This window comes from Miniopterus schreibersii, assembly GCF_964146895.1.
Source record: "Miniopterus schreibersii genome assembly, chromosome: X".
In the NCBI taxonomy this organism is placed as follows: Eukaryota; Metazoa; Chordata; class Mammalia; order Chiroptera; family Miniopteridae; genus Miniopterus; species Miniopterus schreibersii.
This window is the reverse complement of record NC_138104.1, coordinates 78,534,152-78,558,051: the sequence shown is the minus strand read 5'-3', so window position 1 is coordinate 78,558,051 and position 23,900 is coordinate 78,534,152. Positions and strand designations below refer to the sequence as shown.

General features: G+C 38.7%; 1 protein-coding gene and 1 pseudogene across 2 annotated transcripts in view; one reads left to right on the top strand and one right to left on the bottom strand.

Moving 5' to 3' along the window:
* Nucleotides 1-289: 289 nt before the first annotated feature.
* MAOB (monoamine oxidase B) overlaps nucleotides 290-23,900 on the bottom strand; it is a 130,638-nt gene continuing 107,027 nt past the window's right edge. The window contains exons 9-15 of the mRNA XM_081125879.1: nucleotides 22,013-22,109; nucleotides 20,923-20,976; nucleotides 19,745-19,802; nucleotides 9,653-9,750; nucleotides 3,017-3,128; nucleotides 2,386-2,448; nucleotides 290-1,158 (exon numbers count right to left, since the gene is read on the bottom strand). Of these exons, the coding sequence (XP_080982005.1) occupies nucleotides 1,006-1,158; nucleotides 2,386-2,448; nucleotides 3,017-3,128; nucleotides 9,653-9,750; nucleotides 19,745-19,802; nucleotides 20,923-20,976; nucleotides 22,013-22,109 (635 nt within the window). The 3' untranslated portion in view covers nucleotides 290-1,005. The remainder of the gene's footprint in view (nucleotides 1,159-2,385; nucleotides 2,449-3,016; nucleotides 3,129-9,652; nucleotides 9,751-19,744; nucleotides 19,803-20,922; nucleotides 20,977-22,012; nucleotides 22,110-23,900) is intronic.
* LOC308551669 (F-box/LRR-repeat protein 5 pseudogene) lies at nucleotides 11,364-12,207 on the top strand (annotated as a pseudogene). Its single transcript has one exon. The product of its transcript is annotated as an F-box/LRR-repeat protein 5 pseudogene (transcript).

Genomic DNA, 23,900 nt, shown 5'->3' with positions numbered 1-23,900 from the left:
TAAAGCAACTTGCTTATTAATATGTTAATTATTTTGACAGTTATTTGTGGGTTGAAAGCAAGGAGCTCTGTTTTTAGCATCTATATCATATCATTATAAATCATTTACCAAGTGCTCACACATACAGTACCCATGATAGATCACACAATCAAAACGTATGCATCATCTGTGCTTCAAGAAAATTTGGACTAACTACTTTAAAGCCACAGCTATATGCCTAATATTGTATTGTGATTTAAACTGTCAAAACCTTAAAAGTCATTATCTGAAAAGAAAAAAACAGCAGATATCTGGTGAATCAACTTTATTGTATAACAATAGTAGGAGTAGTGTAGTAGTAGTGCATAACAACTTAGTACAAAGTAAACCCATACAAGGGGGCACCATCAGCAACTATAACAGAGAGTAGAGGAGAGTTATTAGAGCGTACATCCCAGGAGGTGGAAAAAGCAATGATCTTGTGTTCTATTCTCCAAAATATCAAGGTCTTGCTTCAGACCTTGGACAATTATGTTCCACCTCTCTCAGCTTTAGTTGGTTCAATTCTAAAACAGAAGATGAGGACTAGATGGTTTCTAAGGTCTACCAGCTATAACAATACAGGACTCTAAGAACAAATGCTGAGAACTTGAAAGATAGGGATGTTACAGGTAAGAAGAAAGAGAAGCACAAAGCCACAGAGGTGGGGAAAAGCTAGTTTTTTGTGCATGGGCAAGGTGTGTTGTGGGACAGCAAGGACCTTAAACAGGATTGCTTAACTACTGTGAAGTTTCTGTGGGCAATAAATTTGGAAATGGGCAAGACAGAGTGCTAGGCCAAACAGGAGACAATAAACAGGGACCAAATGGAGAAAGATACTGTTTCCTATGGTCAGTAGTCTGACTTATCTTGCTCCCCACCTCACGCTAGACTCTGTATGTCTTCATGAAACTTTATTACAACTCCTTCCCTAAACCCACATACCAAATAAAGTAAGAAGAAGGTATGGTTAAAGACGCCTTCTCTTTAGAGCCGCACAAGTAAGCCCCTTTTGTGGGCCAGGAAACCAAGAGCAGTTGCCGAAAAGATGGTAGTAAATCCAATCAGCCTCAGTAGACCTGGCACGGAGGGCAAATGTCTCTCTAAGAAAGTCGTGGTAATAGGCTGCACAGGAACATCCTGGGTTCAGAGAACATTGGTATCAGTACAAGGTTTGTGGACATCACTCCAGAAAGTCTGCATTTCCTCCAGTTCTCTGAACATGACCCACTCTTAACAACCTCTAGACCAGGGGTGGAGAACCTTTTTTCTGCCAAGGGCCACTTGGATATTTATAACATCATTCACAGGCCATACAAAATTATCAACTTAAAAATTAGCCTGCTATATTTGGTCAAACATTTAATTAACTCACCCCTAATGTGATGGCTGGAACTGCTTCTCTTTGGTGAGTCCTTGGCAGGTTCCCCACCCCTGCTCTAGACCATTAAACATAACATTTCCTCTGGTAATAACACTCATCTCCATTCCCCACTGGGCCTTTCCTTAACTAATTCTGATACATCCTTTAAGTCTCAGTTTATATCTCACATCCTCAGAGGCCCCTCCTGTGCCCACAGGCTAAGATGATGCCTCTTTTAATATTCTCAGCATGTCTTCTTCATCATGCTTGTACTTTCTGGTTATCATCTGTTCTCTCAACCACATTTTGAACTCTGTGAAAGCACTGCTGTAGCCTTATCACAACAGCTGGTGCAGAGTAGGTAAACAATAAATATTTGTTGAATTGAATAAATCTATGGTCCACTTGGCCCTCAATCCCATCTGTGACAGTCACTAAGAGAATAATTTGGACTGGCAGGGATATTCTTTCTGATTTTATACTTAATAGAGGAATAAATTTGACCCTTTTGACCCTTGTCCTCTACAACACATTTCACTCTTTCTTATATGTGTCTTTCCTTCCAATCAGGAAGACTTCCTGGGGTATTATTCTGAAAATAATAGTGCATATATTTGAAAAGCATTTTTAATCTAAATCTTCTCCATTTCATTCCATCCCTTTGCCCCTGGACAGGGAATGCTGTCATATCTTCCTTTCATTTCCTAATCCCTGTTGAGAATCTCCAAGTTAGAGATTTATTCAATAGGTATATGTTCAGTTCTTAATATGTCTAGAACTCTCAAACCAAAAAAATATTTTTCTTAATAATCTGTAATGAACGTGGCAGCTACAAATTTATCAAAGTTCTAAATCTCTTACCTTTGCCCTAGTCCATGTCCTTAAACATTCACTGGTTGAAACACTTAGGGAAAAGTATGTGAATATATACAAGTGTATTCTTCATGCAAATACTTGTTTTTAGAAGACAGAGATTTCAATTCATGAAATAAAATATAACTTACCACAGACTCTGGTTCAGACTGCCAGATTTCATCCTCTGGAATCTTCCTCATAGCATGCAGGATCTGAACAGAAAGAATATCCTGATGAATGACAAAAATAACACCATCTTTCTCCTAATCTGCTCTTTAAATAAAGGACTGAATCTCAAGATATCCACCAGAAGCACCAGGGTAACAGCCAACATAGTCCACTGAACCTTTAAAAAGCTCCAAAAAGTCTTTCACTGATGGCATAAGAGGCTCCAATCATTAGGCTTACCACAAATTGTATTTGTGAACATGACTTAATAGGGATGAGATCACAGGAATTGTCAAGAAATATATTAATGAATGCTAAGTCTTAATAGAAACATCTTGGTTTCTATATTAGACCTAGGTTATTTCTCAAAGAGAATCATAGTGATCTTTGTCCTATGGACTCTTTTTATCTTGGGTGACATTATAGATATTTTCATTGTTACTTTTAGGTTAAAGTGTTCACTTCAACTGAGACTGCTGTTCAAAGTGTGTTTCATGTGTCCTCAGATGGAATTTATTAGCAAGTTGGCCTCCAGGATCTCAGACAACTTTCATCTGCTTTCAGGCCGATGAAGTTGCCTTCTTCCCCACAGCCCATGACTTCAGGCCCTACCTCTCGGGCTGCTCTCTCCCCAGCCTCCACAGCCCCCTCCATGTAGCCACTCCAGTGTGTAGCAGTCTCCGTGCCTGCGAAATAAATCCTGCCAACTGGCTGGCGTAGAACCCTTGAAATTAAAACAAAGAGGTAAAAGTGGTCAGTATCAGAGAACCAGAGAACCTTCCCACAATGAACAAGGTTGGTTGGTTTCCTCAGATTCTAAACATTGGGAGTACATTGTGAATTTTGGCAAAATGTTCACAGGTTCCTCTAGCTTTTGCATGATTCTTGTCACAGTCAAGTGTCACTCTTGCACCAAGAGCATACAAGTAAAGGGATTGATATCAATAGAGCATGTATTTGCTTCACTTACATGAAGCCATACATAGCTCTTTCTATGGCTCACTAACTCTTTATTAGCTGACACATGACCCAGTTTCCTACCTGGCTATTTTGCTAATGAACTTGGGAAATCACTTTCTCTCACTGAGCTCTGACTTCCCCATCTCTTCAAGGACACACTCCAATGATTTCTAAGACCTTTTCCATCAGTAACATGTAACAAATATGTGAGTCCAAAACAACCATTCATGAGCACTTACCTCTACCAGTGTTGAGTTTTATTGCTTTAAATTACAAAGGTTAACATTTGTTGGATACCCAGCACTCTTCTAAGTGCATTAATCTTCATCACAACCCGATGAGGTTGGTACTATTATTATCCTCATTTTGCAGATGAGAATATAGAGGCAAAGAGAATGTAGTGGACATTGTGATGTACTGCCCATACCCCCTATCAGGAATGAAGGGCTTATTTTTACAGCTGGAAGTATTGCCAGAAGATGCCATTCTGATTGAAGTCCTCTTTGGAGATTGCTTCAGCTGAAGAAAATTGCCTCATTCAAGGTCATGCCTCCACCCAACAGCAGTTGCACTCAATAACTGATCATCATGGGGCTAGAAAGACTCTTGAAACAACTCTTAAGGGCTATCCCTAGCTCCAGAGCTCCCTGTGGAGACAGCTGAGGCCTTCATTGGAACTGTATTACAGCCCAACTTCTCCCTCTGCCAACTCCTATTTCCTTCCTCTCTCTCAGGTTCTGATGCCAAAGGCTGTCCCTAGCACATATCCTGTATGCTAATCTTTGTTTCATAGTCTGCTTCCTGAATAACCTAACCAGCAACAAAGACAAAGTAATTTGATCTAGGTCACAGCTAGTAAGTAACAGAGGTGGTATTTGATTCTAGAGTACACAGTCTTAACCACTTGGTTATACTCCTTCTTTCTATTGAAGTATTTCTTTAATCATTCCAATCAACTCTATGACATAACTATTATTATCATTATCCTATTTTACACATGAGTAAACTGAATATTGGAGAAATGTGTAGCGACTTGCCAAGAGCCACACTGTTAGCAAGTAGCAGAGCTAGGATTTGAAATAGGCCTACCAGATATCAAGGTCTCTGTTTTTGTCCCCTATATTTAGCCTAGTGTGATATCATCACTGGTTAACAAAGAGTGCCCATGTGCTACACAAAGGGATAGAAGTGTCACAGCACTTGGCTTCTAAGAGGGACAGTTTGTTGTTACTCTGACAAAAATACCATAAGAAAAACACCATCAACATGTCATTATTGATCCTATCACAGGTTTCCATTACATGAAGTAAGGGATGTAGATGTCCAGAGCCAACAAACATACACTCATACATTGTGCACACTGTAACACACCATATACTACCAGGCCTTTTTATCAGAAAACCAAATGGGCTGGCTTGAATTGGGTTTTCCTTCCTTGGCCCTTATTACAGCCATAAAGAAAAAAGGGAGTAGAAATAGAAGATATTATAGAATATTAAAATACTGATGACAATACATAGAATAATCTGGAGTGATACATAGCCAGCATGGGCTGAAGTACTTAAGGGTATTCAGGAAGGGTTCCCTGCAAGAGAAGGTAATTTTCTCCCTTCATTTAAACCAGAGGTGTAGAATCTTTTTCTGCCAAGGGCCATTTGAATATTTATAACATCATTCGTAGGCCATACAAAATAATTAACTTAAAAATTAGCTATATAAAAAGCTCCTAGATTTATTGAATTTTGAGTCCCACCTGCAGTTGCCTTTGCAGGGTCAGACTAAATGATATTCCTCACCCCTGATTTAAACAATGCTGCTTTCACTACATGTTCACTGTTTTCAAACACAGGGAACTAATTCAAAATTGGAAACCTCTGGGAGGCCAGGCCATATCATAGAATTAAATATTAGAAGAGAGAATAAAGGCTTAGAGAATTAATTGTGCAAACAGTAGGAATGCAAATATGTAAAAAATAAAAATTGATTTCAAAACACCAAAGAGATATTTTTTCTGCAGTTGTGGTGTGGAAACCTTCTTCCCTTTAGGTTAAAAAAATCCAATACTAGATTCCAAGATGGTGGCAGATTAATTGGAAGCCAATTAATGCTCTACCAGGACCAAACTGGAATTACAACTAAAATATAGAAAAACCATCCTGTATAATCAACTGAAGACTAGCTGGAGACAACCCTCATAACCAAGGACGAAAAGTAGAGACCACATAGAGACTACCTTCACCCAAAGGTGGATCTCTGGATGCTTTGAGTCTTTGCCTGATCTGCTTCTGGACCCAGGGCTAAAAAAAGTGGGCCTTGGTGCACAGCTGGGTCCCTTCCAAATGTACCCAGCCTCAGCAGAGGGAACCACAACCTGTGGATCCCTGAAAGCTTCAAACAGGGTACTCCAGATCAGTCATAAACAGCATCTGACATTGACCCACACCAGAGACCATCTAAAAAGTCTGGAAGTCCTAGCAGATCTACCTAATGCATAGAAACAAACCAAAACAGGCAGACAAAATGGGGAGACAGAAAATCAAGCCGCAAATGAAAGAATGAAATAATTCTCCAGAAGAAGAGCTAAATGAAGTGCTGAGATTCAATCTATCAGATATAGAACTCAGAGTGTAAGGATGCTCAACAGCATGAGAAAAGTTATGGAAACTATGAAGGAAACAAAGAACGACATAGCAGAAATAAAAAATACATTGGAAAGAATAAACAGCAGTTTAGAGGAAACTGAGGATCAGATCAGTGAATTAGAAGACAGAGTAGAAAAAAGCACTCCATCAGAGAACCAAAAACAAATTATTAAAAAACAAGGGGACAGCTTAAGGAAGCTGTGGGACAACATGAATCATGACAATATTCCCATCATAGGAGTGCCAGAAGGTGAAGAAAGTGAACAAGGGATAGAGACCCTGTTTGAAGAAATAATGGCAATTTCCCTAACCTAGTCAAGGAAAAAGTCACACAAGTTCAGCAAGCACAGAGAGTCCCAAGCAAGACAAATACAAAAAGGTCCATGCTTAGACACATAATAATTAAAATGACAAAAATTCAAGACCAAGAATCTTAAAGGCAGCAAAAGAAAAGCAATTATTTACCTACAAAGGAGCTCCCATAAGGCTGTCAGCTGATTTCTCATCAGAAAGTCTACAGGCCATAACGGAATTGCATGAAGTATTCAAGGTAATGAAAAGGAAGGCTCTGAAACCAAGAATACTCTATCCAGCAAGGCTATCATTAAACATAGATGGTGAAATAAAGAGTTTCCCAGACAAAAAAAAAAAAAAAAAAAGGGCTAAAGAAGAAGTTTATCACCACCAAAACAGCATTACAAGATTACAAGAAAGTTAAAGGGACTGCTGTAATAAGTAGTAGAAATAGAGAGAGAGACAAATATAGGCATAAAGAATTAAAACAGCAATAAATAAGTACCTATCAATAATAACCTTAAATGTAAATGGAATAAATACTCCAATCAAAAGTCATAGGGTAGCTGAATGAATAAGAAAACATGACTCAAATATATGCTGTGTACAAGAGGCCCACCTCAGAACAAAAGACACAGGATGAAGGAATGGAAAAAAAATTTTCTATACAAATGGAAATGAAAGAAAAGCTAAGCTAGCAATATTCATATTTGAAAAATAGACTTCAAAATGAAGTCCATAATGAGAGACAAGAAAGGTCACTACATAATACTAAAGGTATCAATCCAATAAGAGGGTGTAACCCTGATAAACATATATGCACCCAATATAGGAGCACCTAAATATATATATATATAAACACAACTTCTGGAGGACTTAAGGGAGAGATCAACAGCAATATAATCATAGTAGGGGACTTTAAAACCCCACTGACTTCACTGGGTAGGTCTTCCAGATAAAAAATCAACAAGGAAACACTGACTCTAAATGACACACTAGATCAGATGGATTTAACTGGTATTTATAGAGCATTTCACCTCAAAGCTGCAGAATATACATTCTTCTCAAGTACACATGGATCATTCTCAAAGATAGACCACATGATAGGGTACAAAACAAGTCTCTACAAGTTATGTGGAGAAAAGGGAATTCTAGTAAACTGCTGGTGTGAATGCAGACTGGTTCAGTCACTATGAAAAACAGTATGGAGTTCCCTCAAAAAATTAAATATCGAACTGACATTTGACCCAGTGATTTCACTTCTAGGAATATATCCTATGGGACCCAAAACACCAATCAGAAAGAATATATGCACCCCTATGTTCATAGCAGCGCAATTTACAGTAGCTAAGATCTGGAAACAACCCAAGTGCCCATCAGTAGATGAGTGGATAAAACAGCTGTGGTACATTTACACCAAGGAATACTATGCAGCTATAAAAAAGAAGGACCTCTTACCCTTTGAGACAGCATGGAAGGAGGGACCTGGAGAGTATTATGCTAAGCAAAATAAGGTAGTCAGAGAAAGACAAGTATCACATGATCCTCCTCATATGTGGAATCTAAGGAACAAAATAAACTGATGAACAAAATAGATCCAGAGACATAGAAGCATGGAACAGACTGACAAATCTCAGAGGGAAGGCGGGGGTGGGTGGGTTGGAAGAGATTAACCAAAGAACTTACATGTATATATGTATGACCCATGGACACAGACAATAGTGTGGTGAAGGCCTGGGGGGGCAGGGTAGAGGGGTCAATGGGGAAAAAAGGGGACATCTGTATTACCTTCAACAATAAAGATACTTTTTTTTTTTTAAACCAACACCTAGAGAAGGAAAACCCCTGCCCCTTCTTTTGCAGGTGAGTGAACAGACAGTGTACATTCACAAAAGGGATATTTCCATGTATATTTCTCATGGCTTGCTGGAGTAAAAAATTTCCTCATTTGTTTTTCTGTTTAGTCACTACAATCACTTTTTCAGTCTGCGCAGAAGTAAAATTCTTGAAGAAATATGTGTTTATTCTGTACTAAATGTGTACTACGTCTTTCTTCTGAAAGCAGAACATTTTTGTGTACTTCCAAGGCCACGAAAATAAAACTTGTTGCAGCATTCCAAAAGTCATGAACTTGAAGGCTCAAGGGAAGCCCTGTGGGCAGGTAGTCCTTGCTTAGGCTAGGAGTTATGTCACTAAGATATGCTGTGCCTTAGTTTCTATACTGCGAATTAAAGCTAATGATATGAAGCCTGATACGTGCTCCTGGGAAGGAATAAAGATGAAAAGTGGTATTTCCATGTCACCACTGATGCCTAAAAAGACAGAGTTTATCTTAATTCTCTCATGTGGTCGAGGTCAGACCAGTGCAGGTAATTGTCCTTTTTCTCCCCATACTCCATTGCCCCACACACCTTATGGGATTGAGCATGAAACTTGCCGCAGGTCAGAAATCTAACCACATCACAAACCAAAAACAAAAGTAATACTCTGATTGGCTTTTCTTTGTTGAAAAACTAAGTTTTGCATTCCCGAATGTGTTATATGAGGTAAAAGATCTTATCTACATTTCTGATTCTCCAGTTCATCCTCAAGATCACCTAGAGCCCAGCCATGCAGAATTTCCCCCCAGACATTCCATGAACTTGCAGAATTTCAAGCATTTGCTCATACAGTTCCATCCATCTAGAGTACATTTACCAATAGCCTTTTCTCTGTCTTCTACAATCCTCAAATGATATGGGTATTATGAAGCCTTTTGTGATTTCTCTAGGTAAGGCTGGCCTATCCTTCCCTGGGTACCCATGGCATTTGTATGTCCCTCTATTTGAGTACTTACCATATAATTAGAGTCATTCCCATAACATTAGAGCAATGTTTGGTGTTCTTTTCTCTTCTCTCCCCATTCCCACCCCAGACCCCAACAGCAGAGGGGGCTTTTCTTGATATCAAAGTTTTCAGCACAAGACTTGGCAAATGGTTGTTACTGAGCTAATAAATGCTGAATGAAACCATCGCTGTTGACATATTCTACATTCACCATATCCCAAGATTAACTTATTGATTCAGTAGCTAATTAGGCCCTTGGGCCCCAGAATGTTCTCATAGATGATATTTGCCATCTTCAGGAAGATGAGGAAAGTGCAAACCAAAGTCATTATGTATCTTCTGACAGGTATAGGTTTTAATATTTCTTTGACTGGTTTTCATGGACAGATTGATCAGTCATTTACATTTACTCACACCCTGTTTTAATCAAACAAAATTGTGGATATTTTTAAACATTCATAAGAAACAGAAGAGCTACATGAACCTGTTTAGAAATTGGATTAAAATTAGCAAGTTTTTACTCTACCTTCCATATTGAGTCATGATCCCTGGGGGAAAGTAGGTTGTGTAGCAGCCTCCTGAGTACTGATCCTCACACCAGTTCTTCTCTTCATAGTGCACTGGCTGCAAGGCAGAGAGACAAAATCTCAAAGAAAACTCAAAGGAAACGACTCCAGAATAAATCAAACATGGTCCAGTAGGTTTCATATTGAAGAACCATTATATGTCTGAAGTAGAGCTGTATTATCTTGATGCTTTTAGAGATATGTCTTTGGGCAGGCAAATATCCTTGGTAATAAAATAAGAAATTTTGACTTCAGAAAGTTTTCTCGGTTGGTTCATTCACGTCACAGGTACTGCTCATAAGCTGCAATTGTTTAGTTCTATTTTTAAACTGGTCTTAGCCATTAACAAGTGTTAGTGCCTAATGGTTTTAAGACAAGTTTAAAAAAGGATTTTTGCTTCTGGAATGGTTGGAGTAGGAAAAAACAGAAAAACATGTCTGTCAAGGAAAAAGGATGATTGGATTCATATTTTGGTGGAATTGAGTTTTGTTGAAGGAAGTTAGACAGACAAATTAATGTTTTTCATGGGATGCAGGTGGTACTTGTAAACAACTGTTGGTTTAAAAAAATATGTTTTTGCCATGAACAGGCAACACATTAGATGACATTTTACAAAGCTCATGCTCTTCATTAAAATAACTAAACATACACATACACATTATTATTAAACATGATTTTGAAAAAATAAAATCAACATGGCAAGTTTTAAGAGAAAAATGTTACTTTAAAAACAAATTTTGATAAAATATTTTGTTTAAAAAATTTTTAGTATGGTCAATAATATTGTAATAGTTATGTATGATGCCAGTTGGGTGTCAGGTAGAGCACTTTGTGAAGTATATGGTTGTCTGGCCACTGTGTTGTGCACCTGAGACAAATACAAAGTAATGTTGAATGCAGACTGTAATTGAAAAAAATTTAAAAATTTTTAAATAATAAAATGAAAAATTCTAGAAATAAAAAATTGCAATCACATATAGAACTTGGGGTAGTCATTTTTAATGCATCCTATTTACAAAGCACTAGGCCTTGACTGAGGGATGTAAGTTGTTCCAGGCCTCTAATGTTATTCCCACGCTTCATGGCCAGCCCTCTTCCCTCTCTGCATCTGAGGGTGACAAATACATGAGCACCCTTCTTTGACTGTTTCCTGCCAATCACAAGGAAGTGTGGACTTCATCTTTCACCTTCCCTTGCTCCCAGAACTTGTGTCCTTCTGCACAATAGACAACAAAGCAAGACTAAAGCAAGTGCCCCTCTCTATGCCAAGAGCAAACAAGGAAAGGACCAGCTCATTTTTATCAGCAGCAACTAATCACATTCTTCATAGAAAAAGAAACTTTTCCACATTAAAAATGAACTTTTTTGGAAATTTGAGAACAATTGCTTTCCTCTCCAACTGAGGTTCAACAAACAACTACCTCACAGTTGTTGGAATAATTTCAATTACAAACTGTGTCAGCCTGAGAGTGTCTCAGAATGTAACTTCAAAAAAGTTGGAGTATCTACTAGGGTGAAATCTCTTGAACAGCATTTTTAAATAGAAAACAAACAGTAATTTTTAACAGATGCAAAATGGTTTTTATTATATATATATTTGGTTTTGCTACTTTATTCACACTAACTTTGAGCCTAGAGTTGATGCTTATATTTAAACTTGCCAAATGGTATATGACATCTCATCAGAGTGGCCTTTTGAAAACTACAGGCAAAATTACTTCGACTACATGGAAAAATAAAGACATTACCATGCAGTCCACCAATCAATATGCTTGTTTGCAAGATTTAACTAACAAGGCCATTGGAGAAGAAATAGATAATGAACACCTCTGGACTAAACCTGTTTCTTCTGAGAATTTCACTTCTCCTTATGTGTGGATGTTAGATGCTGAAGATCTGGCCGATATTGAAGATGCTGTAGAATGGAGACATAGAAATGTGGATAGTCTTTGCGTAATGGAAACAGCATCTAACTTGAGTAGTTCCTCCTTTGGCTGTTACAGTAAGGACATTGTTGGACTAAGGACTAGTGTCTGTTGGCAGTAGCATTGCGCTTCTTCTCCAGGCTTCGCATATTGTGGTCATTCATTTTGTTGTACAGGAACAGCTCTAAGAACTATGTCAGCTCTCCCAGAGTCTTCTGCATTGTGTGGAAAAGCATTACAGACTAGATTGCTTAGGGAACAAGACTTACACCCTGGGAGGGAAAAAGCTGATGGAGAGAATGAACGTGCACTTCTGTTTCTCAGTCTGTCCGGGTGCTACCAGATCACAGATCATGGTCTCAGGGTTTTGACTCTGGGAGGAGGTCTGCCTTAATTGGAGGACCTTAATCTCTCTGGTTGTCTTATGGTAACTAGTGCTGTCCTGAAGGATTTGGTTTCAACATGTCCTTCTCTAAACGATGAATACTTTTACTACTGTGACAACATTAACTGTCATCATTGCTGATACTGGCAGTGAATGCCAGAATTTGCAGTGTGGTTTTCGAGCCTGCTGCCACTCTGGCGAATGACCTTTGACTTCTGATGTTTGTCTACTTCATTTAGCTGAGCAGGCTTCTTTCATGCATTTTAATTGTAGCACATTTCTTGCGTCAACCATTTCTTTTTGAGCGTGACTTATTTTGGCCCCATTCCTTATGGTCTCAGAAATCTTAAAACTTACCAGTATATTGTACAGTGTTGTTTCTCTTACAAATCATATTTTTGTTTTAGAAAGACCAATTTATTTGTATTTTCTTTCTTCAAAGAACCCTGGTTCCTACCACTGTCCATAAATTGTCAAATTTGGGAGGGATTTTCTAAAATTCCACAATCATTTGAAGAAATGTATAAATAAAATCTACTTTGAGAACTTTAAAATTTAAAAAGAAAAAAAAAAAGTCCTGAATAGCCATGGAAATCCTGAGAAAGAAGAACAAAGTTGGAGGGATCACAATACTCAATATCAAGTTATACTACAAAGCCACTATAATCAAAACAGCCTGATATTGGCACAAGAACAGACATACAGATCAGTGGAATAGAAAAGAGAACCCAGAAATTGACCCATGCCGTCATGGTCAATTAATATTTTAAAAGGAGGCAAGAACATACAATGGAGTAAAGACAGTCTTTTCAATAAATGGTGTTGGAAAAATTGGACAGATACAGGCAAAAAAATGAAACTAGACCATCAACTTATAGCATACATAAAAGTAAATTCAAAATGGATAAAAGACTTAAATGTAAGACATGAAACCATAAAATTCCTAGAGGAAAACATAGGCAGTAATATCCCAGACATCTCTCACAGCAATATGTTTGCTGATACATCTCCTAGGGCAAGAGAAAATAAGGAGAAAATAAACAAATGGGACTGCATCAAAATAAAAAGCTTCTGCACAGCAAAAGAAACCATCAACAAAACAAAAAGGGAGCTCACTGTATGCGAGAACATATTTACCAATGACACATCAGATAAAAGGTTAATATCCAAAATATATAAGGAACTTATATAACTTAACAAAAAGAAGACAAACAATTCAATTTAAAAATGGGCAAACGATCTAAATAGACACTTCTCCAAAGAGGACATACAAATGGCTAAGAGACATAAGAAAAAAATGCTCAACATCGCTAATCATCAGAGAGATGCAAATTAAAACCACAATGAGGTATCACTTCACACCTGTCAGAATGGCTGCCATCAACAAGTCACCAAACTACAAGTGCTGGTGAGGGTGCGGAGAAAGGGGAACCCTAGTACACTGCTGGTGGGAATGCAAACTGGTGCAGCCACTATGGAAAGCAGTATGGAGTTTCCTCAAAAGATTAAAAATTGACCTGCCATTTGACCCAGTGATCCCACTTCTAGGAATATAGCCTAAGAAACCCCAAGCACCAATCACAAAGAACTTATGCACCCTGATGTTCATAGCAGCACAGTTTACAATAGCTAAGATCTGGAAACAGCCCAAGTGCCCATCAGTAGATGAGTGGATAAAAAAGCTGTGGGGCATATACACCATGGAATACTACGCAGCTGTAAAGAAGAAGAATATTGTACCCTTTGGGACAGTATGGATGGGCCTGGAGAAAATTATCCATTTTAAATTTACTTTTGTGTATGGTGTAAGTTGGTGGAATCATTTCATTTTTTTGCACTCACTTGTCCAATTTTCCCAACACCATTTATTGAAGAGTTTGTCTTTACTCCATTGTATGTTCTTGCCTCCTTTGTCAAATATTAATTTACCGTAATGAAGTGGGTCAGCTTCTGGGTTGTCTGTTCTGATCCACTGATCTATATGTCTGTACTTGTGCCAAAACAATGCTGTTTTGATTACAGAGGTTTTGTAGTATAACTTGATATTGGGTATTGTGATCCCTCCAACTTTGTTCTTCTTTCTCAAGATGGCCGTGGCTATTCAGGGTGTTTTCTGTTTCCTTATAAATTTTTGAAGTGTTTGCTCCAGATCTGTGAAATATGCTATTGATATTTTAATAGGGAATGCATTGCTTTTATAGATTGCTTTGGGTAGTATTGACATTTTAATGATGTTAATTCTTCCAATGCATGAACATGGTATATTTTTCCATTTGTTTATATCTTCCTCTATTTCTTTTTTCAGGGTCCTGTAGTTTTCCAAGTAAAAGTCTTTTACATCTTTGGTTATGTTTATTCTTAAGTATCTTATTTTTTTAGTTCCAATGGTAAGTGGGTTTTTTTTTAGTTTCTCCTTCTGACAGTTCATTATTGGTGTTTAAAAATGCCATCGATTTCTAGGTGTTAATTTGGATCCAGCTACCTTGCTGAATTCATGTATTAAATCTAGTAGTTTTTTGGTGGAGTCTTTAGGTTCTCTATGTACAATATCATGTCATCTGCAAATAATGACAGTTTTGTTTCCTTTTTTCCAATTCGGATGCCTTTTATGTTTTCTTCCTGTCTGATTGCTGTGGCTAAGACTTCCAGTACTATGATGAATAAGAGTGGTAAAAGTGGACATCCCTGTCTTGCTCCTGTTCTTAGGGGAAATGGTTTTAGTTTTTGCCCATTGAGTATGATGTTGGCTGTAGGTTTGTCATATATGGCCTTTACTATGTTAAGGAATGATCCTTCTATTCCCACTTTGCTGAGAGCTTTCATAAAAAATGGGTGCAGAATTTTGTTGAATGCTTTTTCTGCATCTATTGATATGATCATGTGATTTTTGTCTTTCAATTTGTTTATGTGATGTATCATATTTATTGATTTGCAAATATTGTACCAGCCTTGCACCCCTGGAATCACTCCCACTTGGTCATGGTGTATAATCTTTCTAATACATTGCTGGATCTGATTTGCTAATATGTTGTTGAGGATTTTAGCATCTATGTTCACTAGGGATATTGGCCTATAAATCTCTTTCTTTGTAGTGTCTTTATCTGGTTTTGGAATTAGGCTAATGCTGGCCTCATAAAAAGAGTTCAGAAGTATTCCTTCGTCTTGGATTTTCTGAAATAGTTTGAGGTGAATAGGTCTTAATTCTTCTTTGAATGTATGGTAAAACTTCCCTGTGAATCCATCAGGGCCAGGGCTTTTGTGTGCTGGGATCCCTTTGATTACTGCTTCAACTTCATCATATTTGTCAGCCATTCAGGTTTTCTGACTCTTCCTGATTGAGTTTCATCCAGGTTGTCCAGCTTGGTACATATAGTTGTTCATAGTATTTTCTTACAATCTTTTGTATTTCTGTTGGGTCAGTTGTTATTTCACCGCTTTCATTTCTGATTTTGTTTATTTGGGTCCTCTCTCTTTGTTTCTTGATGAGTCTGGCTAAAGGTTTTTCAATCTTGTTTATCTTTCCAAAGAACCAGCTCTTGGTTTCATTGATCTTTTGTATTATTTTTTAGTCTCTATGTCATTTATTTCTGCTCCGATCTTTATTGTTTCTTTCTTTCCACTTACTCTGGGCTTTTCTTGTTGTTCTCTTTCTAAGTCTTTATGTTGTAGGGTTAGAGAGTCTATTAGAAGTTTTTCTTGTTTTTTGAGGTAGTCTTGCAGTGCTATGAACTTCCCTCTCAGGACTGCTTTCATTGTGTCCCATAGATTTAGAGTTGTTGTGTGTTCATTTTCATTTGTTTCCAGGAAGTTTTTAATTTCTTTCTTGATCTCTTTGGTAACCCATTCATTGTTTAAAATCATGCTTTTTAGCCTTCATGTGTTTGAACGTTTTTTAATGTTTTTATTGTAGTTGACTTCTAATTTCATTACACTGTGGTCTGAGAAGATGCGTGGTATTATTTCAACCTTCTTGAACTTGTAGAGAGTTGTTCTGTGATCTAATATGTCATCTATCTTTGAGAGTGTCCCATGTGCACTTGAGAAGAATGTATATTCTGTAGCTTTCTGGTAGAATGTTCTGTAAATGTCAGTTAAATCCATCTGCTCTACTGTGTCATTTAGGGTCACTGTTTCCTCATTGATTTTTTGTCTGGAAGACCTATCCAGTGAAGTCAGTCGGGTGTTAAAGTCCCCTAGTATGACTGTATTGCTGTAGATCTCTCCCTTGAAGTCCTCCAGAAGTTTTTTTATAAATTTAGGTGCTCCTATATTGGGTGCATATATGTTTATCAGGGTTATATCCTCTTGTTGGATTGATCCCTGTAGTATTATGTAATGACCTTTCTTGTCCCTCATTATGGTCTTCATTTTGAAGTCTATTTTGTCCAATATGAGTATTGCTACTCTAGCTTTTTTTTCATTTCCATTTGCACGGAAAAATTTTTTCCATCCCTTCACTCTCATCCTGTGTGAGTCTTTTGTTCTGAGGTGAGTCTCTTTTAGACAGTATATATTTGGGTCATGTTTTCTTATCCATTCAACCACCTTATATCTTTTTATTGGGGCATTTAATCCATTTACATTTAAGGTTATTATTGAAAGATACTTATCTACTGCCATTTTATTTCTTTATGCCTATGTTTCTCATTATCTCTGTTTCTACTTCTAATTATAGCAGTCCCTTTAACATTTCCTGTAATGCTGGTTTTGTAGTGATAAAATCCTTTAGTCTTTTTTTCATCTGGGAAGCTCTTTATTTCACTATCTTGAATGATAATCTTGCTGGATAGAGTAGTCTTGGCTTCAGATCCTTGTTTTGCATTACCTTCAATACTTCATGCCATTCCCTTCTGGCCTGTAGAGTTTCTGATCAGAAGTCAGACAACAGCCTTATGGGGGCTCCTTTGTAGGTAAAAGATTGCTTTTCTCTAGCTTCTTTTAAGATTATCTGTCTTGAATTCTTGGCATTTTAATGATGATGTGTCTGGGCATGGGCCTCTTTGGATTCTTCTTGCTTGGGACTCTCTGTGCCTCCAGAACTTTTGTAACTTTTTCCTTGACTGGGTTAGGGAAGTTTTCTGCCATTATTTCATCAAACAGAATCTCTAACCCTTGCTTACTTTCGGATTCCTTTGGCACTCCTATGATATAAATATTTAAGTTACATGCTCTCCCACAGCTCCCTTAGACTGTCCTCCTGGTTTTTAATTGTTTTTTTGTTTTTGGGTCTCTGATTGAGTGATTTTTCTACTCTGTCTTCTAATTTACTGATCTGATCCTCAGCTTCCTCTAATCTGCTGTTTATTCCTTCCAATGTATTCTTTATTTCTGCTATGTCATTCTCCATTTCTGACTGGTCATTTTTCATAGTTTCCATATTTTTTTATGCTGTTGAGCATCCTTAGAATCAGTATTCTGAACTCTATATCTGAGAGATTGCTTATCTCCATTTCATTTAGCTTTTTTTCTATAGACTTCTCCTGTTCCTTCATTTGGGGCTTGTTTTTTGGTCTACCTGTTTTGGCTACTTTTTTGGGGTTGTTTCTAAGTATTAGGTAGATCTGCTAGGATTCTCCATCTTTTTGGAGGATCTCTGGTATATCCCAATGTCAGAAGCAGTTTGTGACTGGCCCTGAGTACCCTGTTTTGAGCTATCAACAACCCTAGGCTTGCCTGGCCAGGCGGCGTAGCTCAGCGGTTGAGCGTCGGCCTAGGATCCGGGAGATCGTGGTTTGATTCCCAGTCAGGGCACATGCCCAGGCTGCAGGCTCCATCCCCAGTCGGGGGCGTGCAGGAGGTGGCCGATCAATGACTCTCTCATCATTGATGTTTCTATCTCTCTCTCCCTCTCCCTTCCTCTCTCTGAAATCAGTAAAGATATATAACAAAAACAAAAACAACCCTAGGCTTGAGGTCTCCTCTGCTGGTGCTGGGTGCGTTTGGACAGGACCAAGATGCACACCAAAGTCTGCTTTTCTAAGGCCTGGGTCCCAAAGCAGATCAGTCAAAGACTCAAAGCATCCTGAGGTCTTCCTCTGCCTGCATACTGATTAATCTGATTCTCTTAATGAGCCTCAGGCTGTAGAAGCTCCACAGGGGAGGGCGGCTGGTTGTTCTTAGTCTGTTAACAAGCCTCAGGCTGTAGAAACATCTCAGCGCAGAGAGGCTTTCCAGCAGGGTGGGGCAATTGATTTCCCCCTGCAGGCAAAAGCCAAAAATTGGCCGCCCATGATAGAAGTCCAAATGGGCGTCACCTGATCTCTTCTCCAGAGCCCCAAACCGCAGACTCTCCCCACACAGCTCCAGTCCACTTCCCCCTCTGCCAGAGCCCAAGGTGAGTGGCTGTACATGAAACTTTATGCATTGGCCCTTGAAGAGAGTGCCTGCAGTTCCAGCTGCCTCTCCCTGGCAGACAGAAACCCTGCTGTTTTTCACAGGCAGATGTTTTGTGGGCACCTTTCTCAGTTCTGGTGCTCTTGGCTGGGAAGACTAGCCTGGAGTTTAAGCCCCAGAGTCCTCATTGGGAACCTCCACAGCTGAGATATCTCTCTGGACCTTCAGCTGCTGCCTTTGGGACCCCAGCCAGCCCTCTTGTGCCTCTGCACTTCCTACCAGTCTCTGTGCGGTCTCCACTTTTCCTCCTTGGTTATGAGGGTGTTCTCCAGCTCGTCTTCCATTGATTTTGAGGATGTGTTTTTTATGTTTTAGTTGTAAATCCAGATTGGTTCTGGGAGAGTGTCAGTGTAGCTTTCACTCTGCCCACTGCCATCTTGGATCTCCTATTTTTCACATTTTAACTTCTCATTTGTACATCAGTTTTAATTGCTTTCAAATGCTTCATGGATAACTGGATTTAATAATCAGTTTCAAAAAATGATTTAATCCATGTCAAAACAAAAAATCCAGCAGCCTGGCAAATGTAATAATACCTATCCACTGCTTTAAATATTGATTAGGGAGGCAGTTTTGGCTACTGGTTAGGAGTGCATTGGACCCTCTGACTGTCATCAGATGCTCTTCCATAATGCTTCCCTACCCCACAGCATTCCTCCTTTGATTACCTGCAGAGTGCTACTAGTTTAACTTAATGATCAGTTTCCCCAGGCTACCTCCAAAGGTGTCTAGGAAACCCAGCTGACTGGGCTCACCTTGAGTCAGTAAACGTGTATTTCCTTGCACCCCAATGTTCAAGGGTAAAACAAGGCAAAAAAGGATGTTCAGGAGGGGGATAAACCACCTTACTTTTACCCATGAGACAGTGCGTGGGGAGTTGAGGGGTGTTAGGAAATGCTTATATGCTCAATTATGTATATAAATGAGACTCTGGACTCTTTGCAAGATGAGCAGAAAAACAGAAATCTCTTTTCATCCTTATTATGGCTGCTAGGATGTAGGATCTCACTAAGGATAGCAGAAGCTCCCCTCTTTTACCCCCCGACAAGGCTGGGAGGAGAGTGACCCAATGCCCTCTTCCTGGAAAAGCTCTGAACTCAGGGACAAGCATAGCACCATCTGAAACACAGCAGTGTTACAAGGTTCCTGAGCTGCCACCCAGCACAGCCAGGGACCATACATACTCTTTGGGACAACTTATGAGTTGATCAGCCCTGTGCAGATCCCTCCAATATGGTATCAGGTAAAACATAAACTCTAGGGCTTTACGGATGAGCCTATCCCTGCTAGTCCCTTGAGGACAAAGCAAGATCTCTGTCCCTTAGGAAAGGGTTGGGGAGCAGCCTTACCTGCAAAGCTTCTTGGGATCCCAGAACTTTTGCATAGAGCTGACAAAGTTTATTCAACCTATGGGAGGAGGGGGTGGGGAACAAAAGGGAAAATGAAGGAAGTAAAAGAAAATGTGAAAAAGGCACCTATCCCCTCATTCAAAAAGACTCTGTGAGCCATTGCTTCCACTTGACATTTCATTTTAATTTTTCAAAATGAAGCATTCTGTTCTAATTCAAATGTCTTAAATCAATGAGGTCACAAATAGTATAAAGAAAATAAAGTGAGCCATTTCCTGAATCACTTGGGACACACAGTAATTTGTTCATTCATTCAAAAAAGCACTGTGTTCCTCTTAAGTGTCAGTCAATCTACTAAGCACTAGAGATCCTGAGAGAATCCAGAGATGATCCTTACTCACCCCCTTCCAACTCCACTGCAAAGCAATGGCCAGAATGCAAAGACAAGGGAGCAAGAAAAGTTATAAATTCTGCTTCTGCCTCTTATATACTCTAAGGTCTTGAACAGGTTACCTAAGCTCTCAGAACTTCAGTTTTATCAACAAACTCACATGATATTTTCTTTAATGATGTAAAACATTGTGGTCCCAGCAGCAGCAGCATCCAGGAACTTGTTAGAAATGCCCTCCTCCCTAAGTAAAATTTTAGCTTCTGGGCTATATCCATTTTTGTATGCTTAGGTGGTATGTGTACTATATATTCTCCATAGCTTCTTTCATGGTATCTTATGTACAATAAACTCAATAAATATTCATTTAAATACATGATTCTTAAGTTATAAGCACTGTGCCTTTATACAAGATCCTTATAATTAACACAACAGACATGTAACATTGGAAACACACATATTTTAGGCAGTATTTAAGTTAAAAAGTTAAGTAACATTAAAAGGCAGTCAAGTAGACAGAAAATTTTAAAAAGTAGTAAAAGAAGGGAGGGAAGAGAAAGAGGGAAGTGGGGAGGAAGAAAGGAAAGAAGGAAGGAAGGAAGGAAGGAAGGAAGGAAGGAAGGAAGGAAGGAAGGAAGGAAGGAGGGAGGGAGGGAGGGAGGGAGGGAGGGAGGGAGGAAGGAAGGAAGGAAGGAAGGAAGGAAGGAAGGAAGGAAGGAAGGAAGGAAGGAAGGAGGGAAGGAGGGAAGGAGGGAAGAAAGAAAGAAAGAAGAGGCACTTTTTTTCTTACCTTTCTTCTTTGGTAAGACGTGCCAGTTTTCTGGCTTTGTTGGCAAGGATAAATCTAAAACATACAAACAAGAAAAAAAAGGGAGGAAATTCATCTTGGCCTCATTTCTATAGCTACATATGTGCCTAGTGTACAAGTTAAAAGTAAACCCAAAGAAACAAATTAAACAGTAGTTATTTAACGTTCAATGTTTTACTATTTACGAATACATTCCTGACACAGAAATGCACCTTCCACCTTTAGGGATTCAAGGGACTAAAGATAGATGACTAGCCATAATTTCTGCCTAGGGTAATACTATGAATGACCCACTTCCCCTTACATGGCTGGTGGCTAACAGGAAAGAGCCTTGAGTCTCAAATGTCCAACTAAAGCATGTCTAAGTCTTTCCAATTTCATCCAGCCCCTGCCCTTTGGTTCTATCTACCCAATGCTGCCTTCCTAGTGCCCAGCTTTCTAGAATCTGCTTCCATGTGTGGCCCTATGATTGCTTTCAACTTCACAACTGGCTTTGATCTCCTTCCTCTGACCCTTGAGTTTCTCTGAAATAAACTCATACACATTCTAAGGCTCATATTAATTTTAACTGCTCCAAGTGACACCTCTCTGGGCCAGGTTCTGTCTCCCAAGATATTCCCCATCTGTGCTAGTTGAACCTGCCAAGCTGAGGACTGGGGTGGTCTTGGTTCCTCTCTAGTGGGACTTGGAAAATCTCAGCATCCCACATAAATATCATTGATGTTCACATAAACCTCCACAAGAATCCCTCTTAGTAAAACACCCCAAGTCAGGTCTTCATATCATGTTTTCACAAATGATAGCTTACCAAAATATATCAACCCCCAACACTAAATATGAAGCAAAAAATTAATAGAGCAAATTTTAAAATGTTATTGGTATTCTAATTTCTTTCTAAATATTTATTCATTGGAAGACATTATTTTTTAAAAATAATGTTTCTACTGCTGAATTGGGAGAACAGTGCCATTGGGTAAACAATTATTTTTAAAAGTTTGGGCCACATTATTAATAGTATGGGAATACACTGTCAACATCCAATAGCATTCACACCACCATAACTGTGCCTTACCCCATTATGGCGGCATAGTTGCCATCAGGTTTGGTATCATCCAACGTGTAGGCAACAGGAGCTTCCTCTCCTTCAATAATCATGGTTCCACAGTAATCTTGGGAGAACAGCAAAATGGAAGAAGATATTGATCATGCTATCAAGCTACCCATAGCAGTTGCAATGAGCACGTATTTTTTTACTTGAGAAGCCCGAAGGCTGAATATAAGATATTATACTCTGTATACATGAAGAAAAATCAAACTGATGTCAAAAAAAAGGTTAAGTAGCCAACATTTTGTAAAAAATCAAACTGTAAACCCCTGTCTGAAAAGAATAAAGCAATGTGATATTATGAATTAATCCAGGCCACCATATAATGAAATCTTGTTTTTCTTACCATTAATACTCATGTCCTCTATTTTCTCTTTCATAGGAAATCAGATAAAATCAAATATGTGTACAAGAAATACTAGTCCATTACTATAAAATAGAAGAAACTGAACATTCACATTCTATGAGGAATCACTTACTCTATATTAACTAGTTCTTGATTATCTGAAGGCAGGGCAGAAAGCCCATGGATAATTAAAATACACAAAGTTCTAAACCCTCATTTCAAACATAACCTCCAGAACTACTTGAGAAACAATTTCAGCTCATTCTAGACAAAGGGCTTGTCTCATTCACCTCCTGAACAAAATATATGCAATTTCAACAAAAGACTGTGACAAAGCAATGGTGAAAATGGTCAGGGCAGAATCTGAAATGTTATAATAATATCCTACTATAGTGCACCCTTCCTCCTGGTCTATCATTTATTTGAAAATTGAGTTTCTTTTAACAAAATTATAGTTGAAGACTCTGGAACAAATGATGTGTAGAAAATCCAATAAGAGGGTTTCAAAATGAGGAAGAAAGAACAGAAAAAGAACTTTGAGTGTATACACCACCTTGACCTGCATATGAGCAGACACACCTGTAGGCCTTTTAACCTGTACTTGCTTCTCTCTCTCTCCTCTCACATCCATTTCCACAGCACATTCCTGAGAATGAATGACCCACTCAGCCACTGGTTTGGGGGGTGTTTGCATGCCTTTCAGGTGTGCTGAGGCAGTAAAAACATTGAGAAAAACTTAAAAGTAAGGAGAAATGTTTAAAGTCCATCTAAGAGTTCAAAAAGATTTAAGAATACAAGAGAAATAGCTAAGTAATCACCTGTTATAAGAAGACAGAAAGAGAGAGATAAACAGGATAGGATGTGATAAGAGAAAAGAACAAGTGCACACTGGTCTACCATTTACTTGCAAATTAAGTGCACACTGATCTTGGGAGGGAGTCAGCTGGAATGAATGGAGACATAGTGGATGCCTGGCTGTCTAGTGTAGAGGTCCTGCTTTCCGGGTAGAGGGACACTTTGAAACTTCCTTCTCAGCACAAAGCTGACCTCTGAGCCATGCAGGTGCACTGGGTGAAAGTGAAGGAACAAGGGACAGTGAGAAGAGTCATGCTTATGCCAAGACAAACCATGCAGCAATAGTGTAGGCAGAAAACTCAAGAGCCCAGCCCATGTACACAGAACTTCCAGTTAGTTTGGTCTAGCCTCTCTCTAATAAAGGAAAGGGCATTCAAGAACATCCAGCCATTTAACAAAGTTCTTTACCAAGAATAACAATGACAAAAGCAGTAACAAACTAACATCAAACAAACAAGAAGGAATTCTTAGGGAAAAAAGACAAGGAGTAGAAGGAATTTCCCCCAAAGTGGCAAGTAACATCCTCAGGGGGAAAAGAGAAGACATTGTAGCTATGGGAGGTGATAAAGAGGAATATTCAGAATAAAATAATTCAATAGAAGCTTTTTCAGTGAGGGGGTGTAGATGTTCTGAGCAAATGATCACATTCATCTC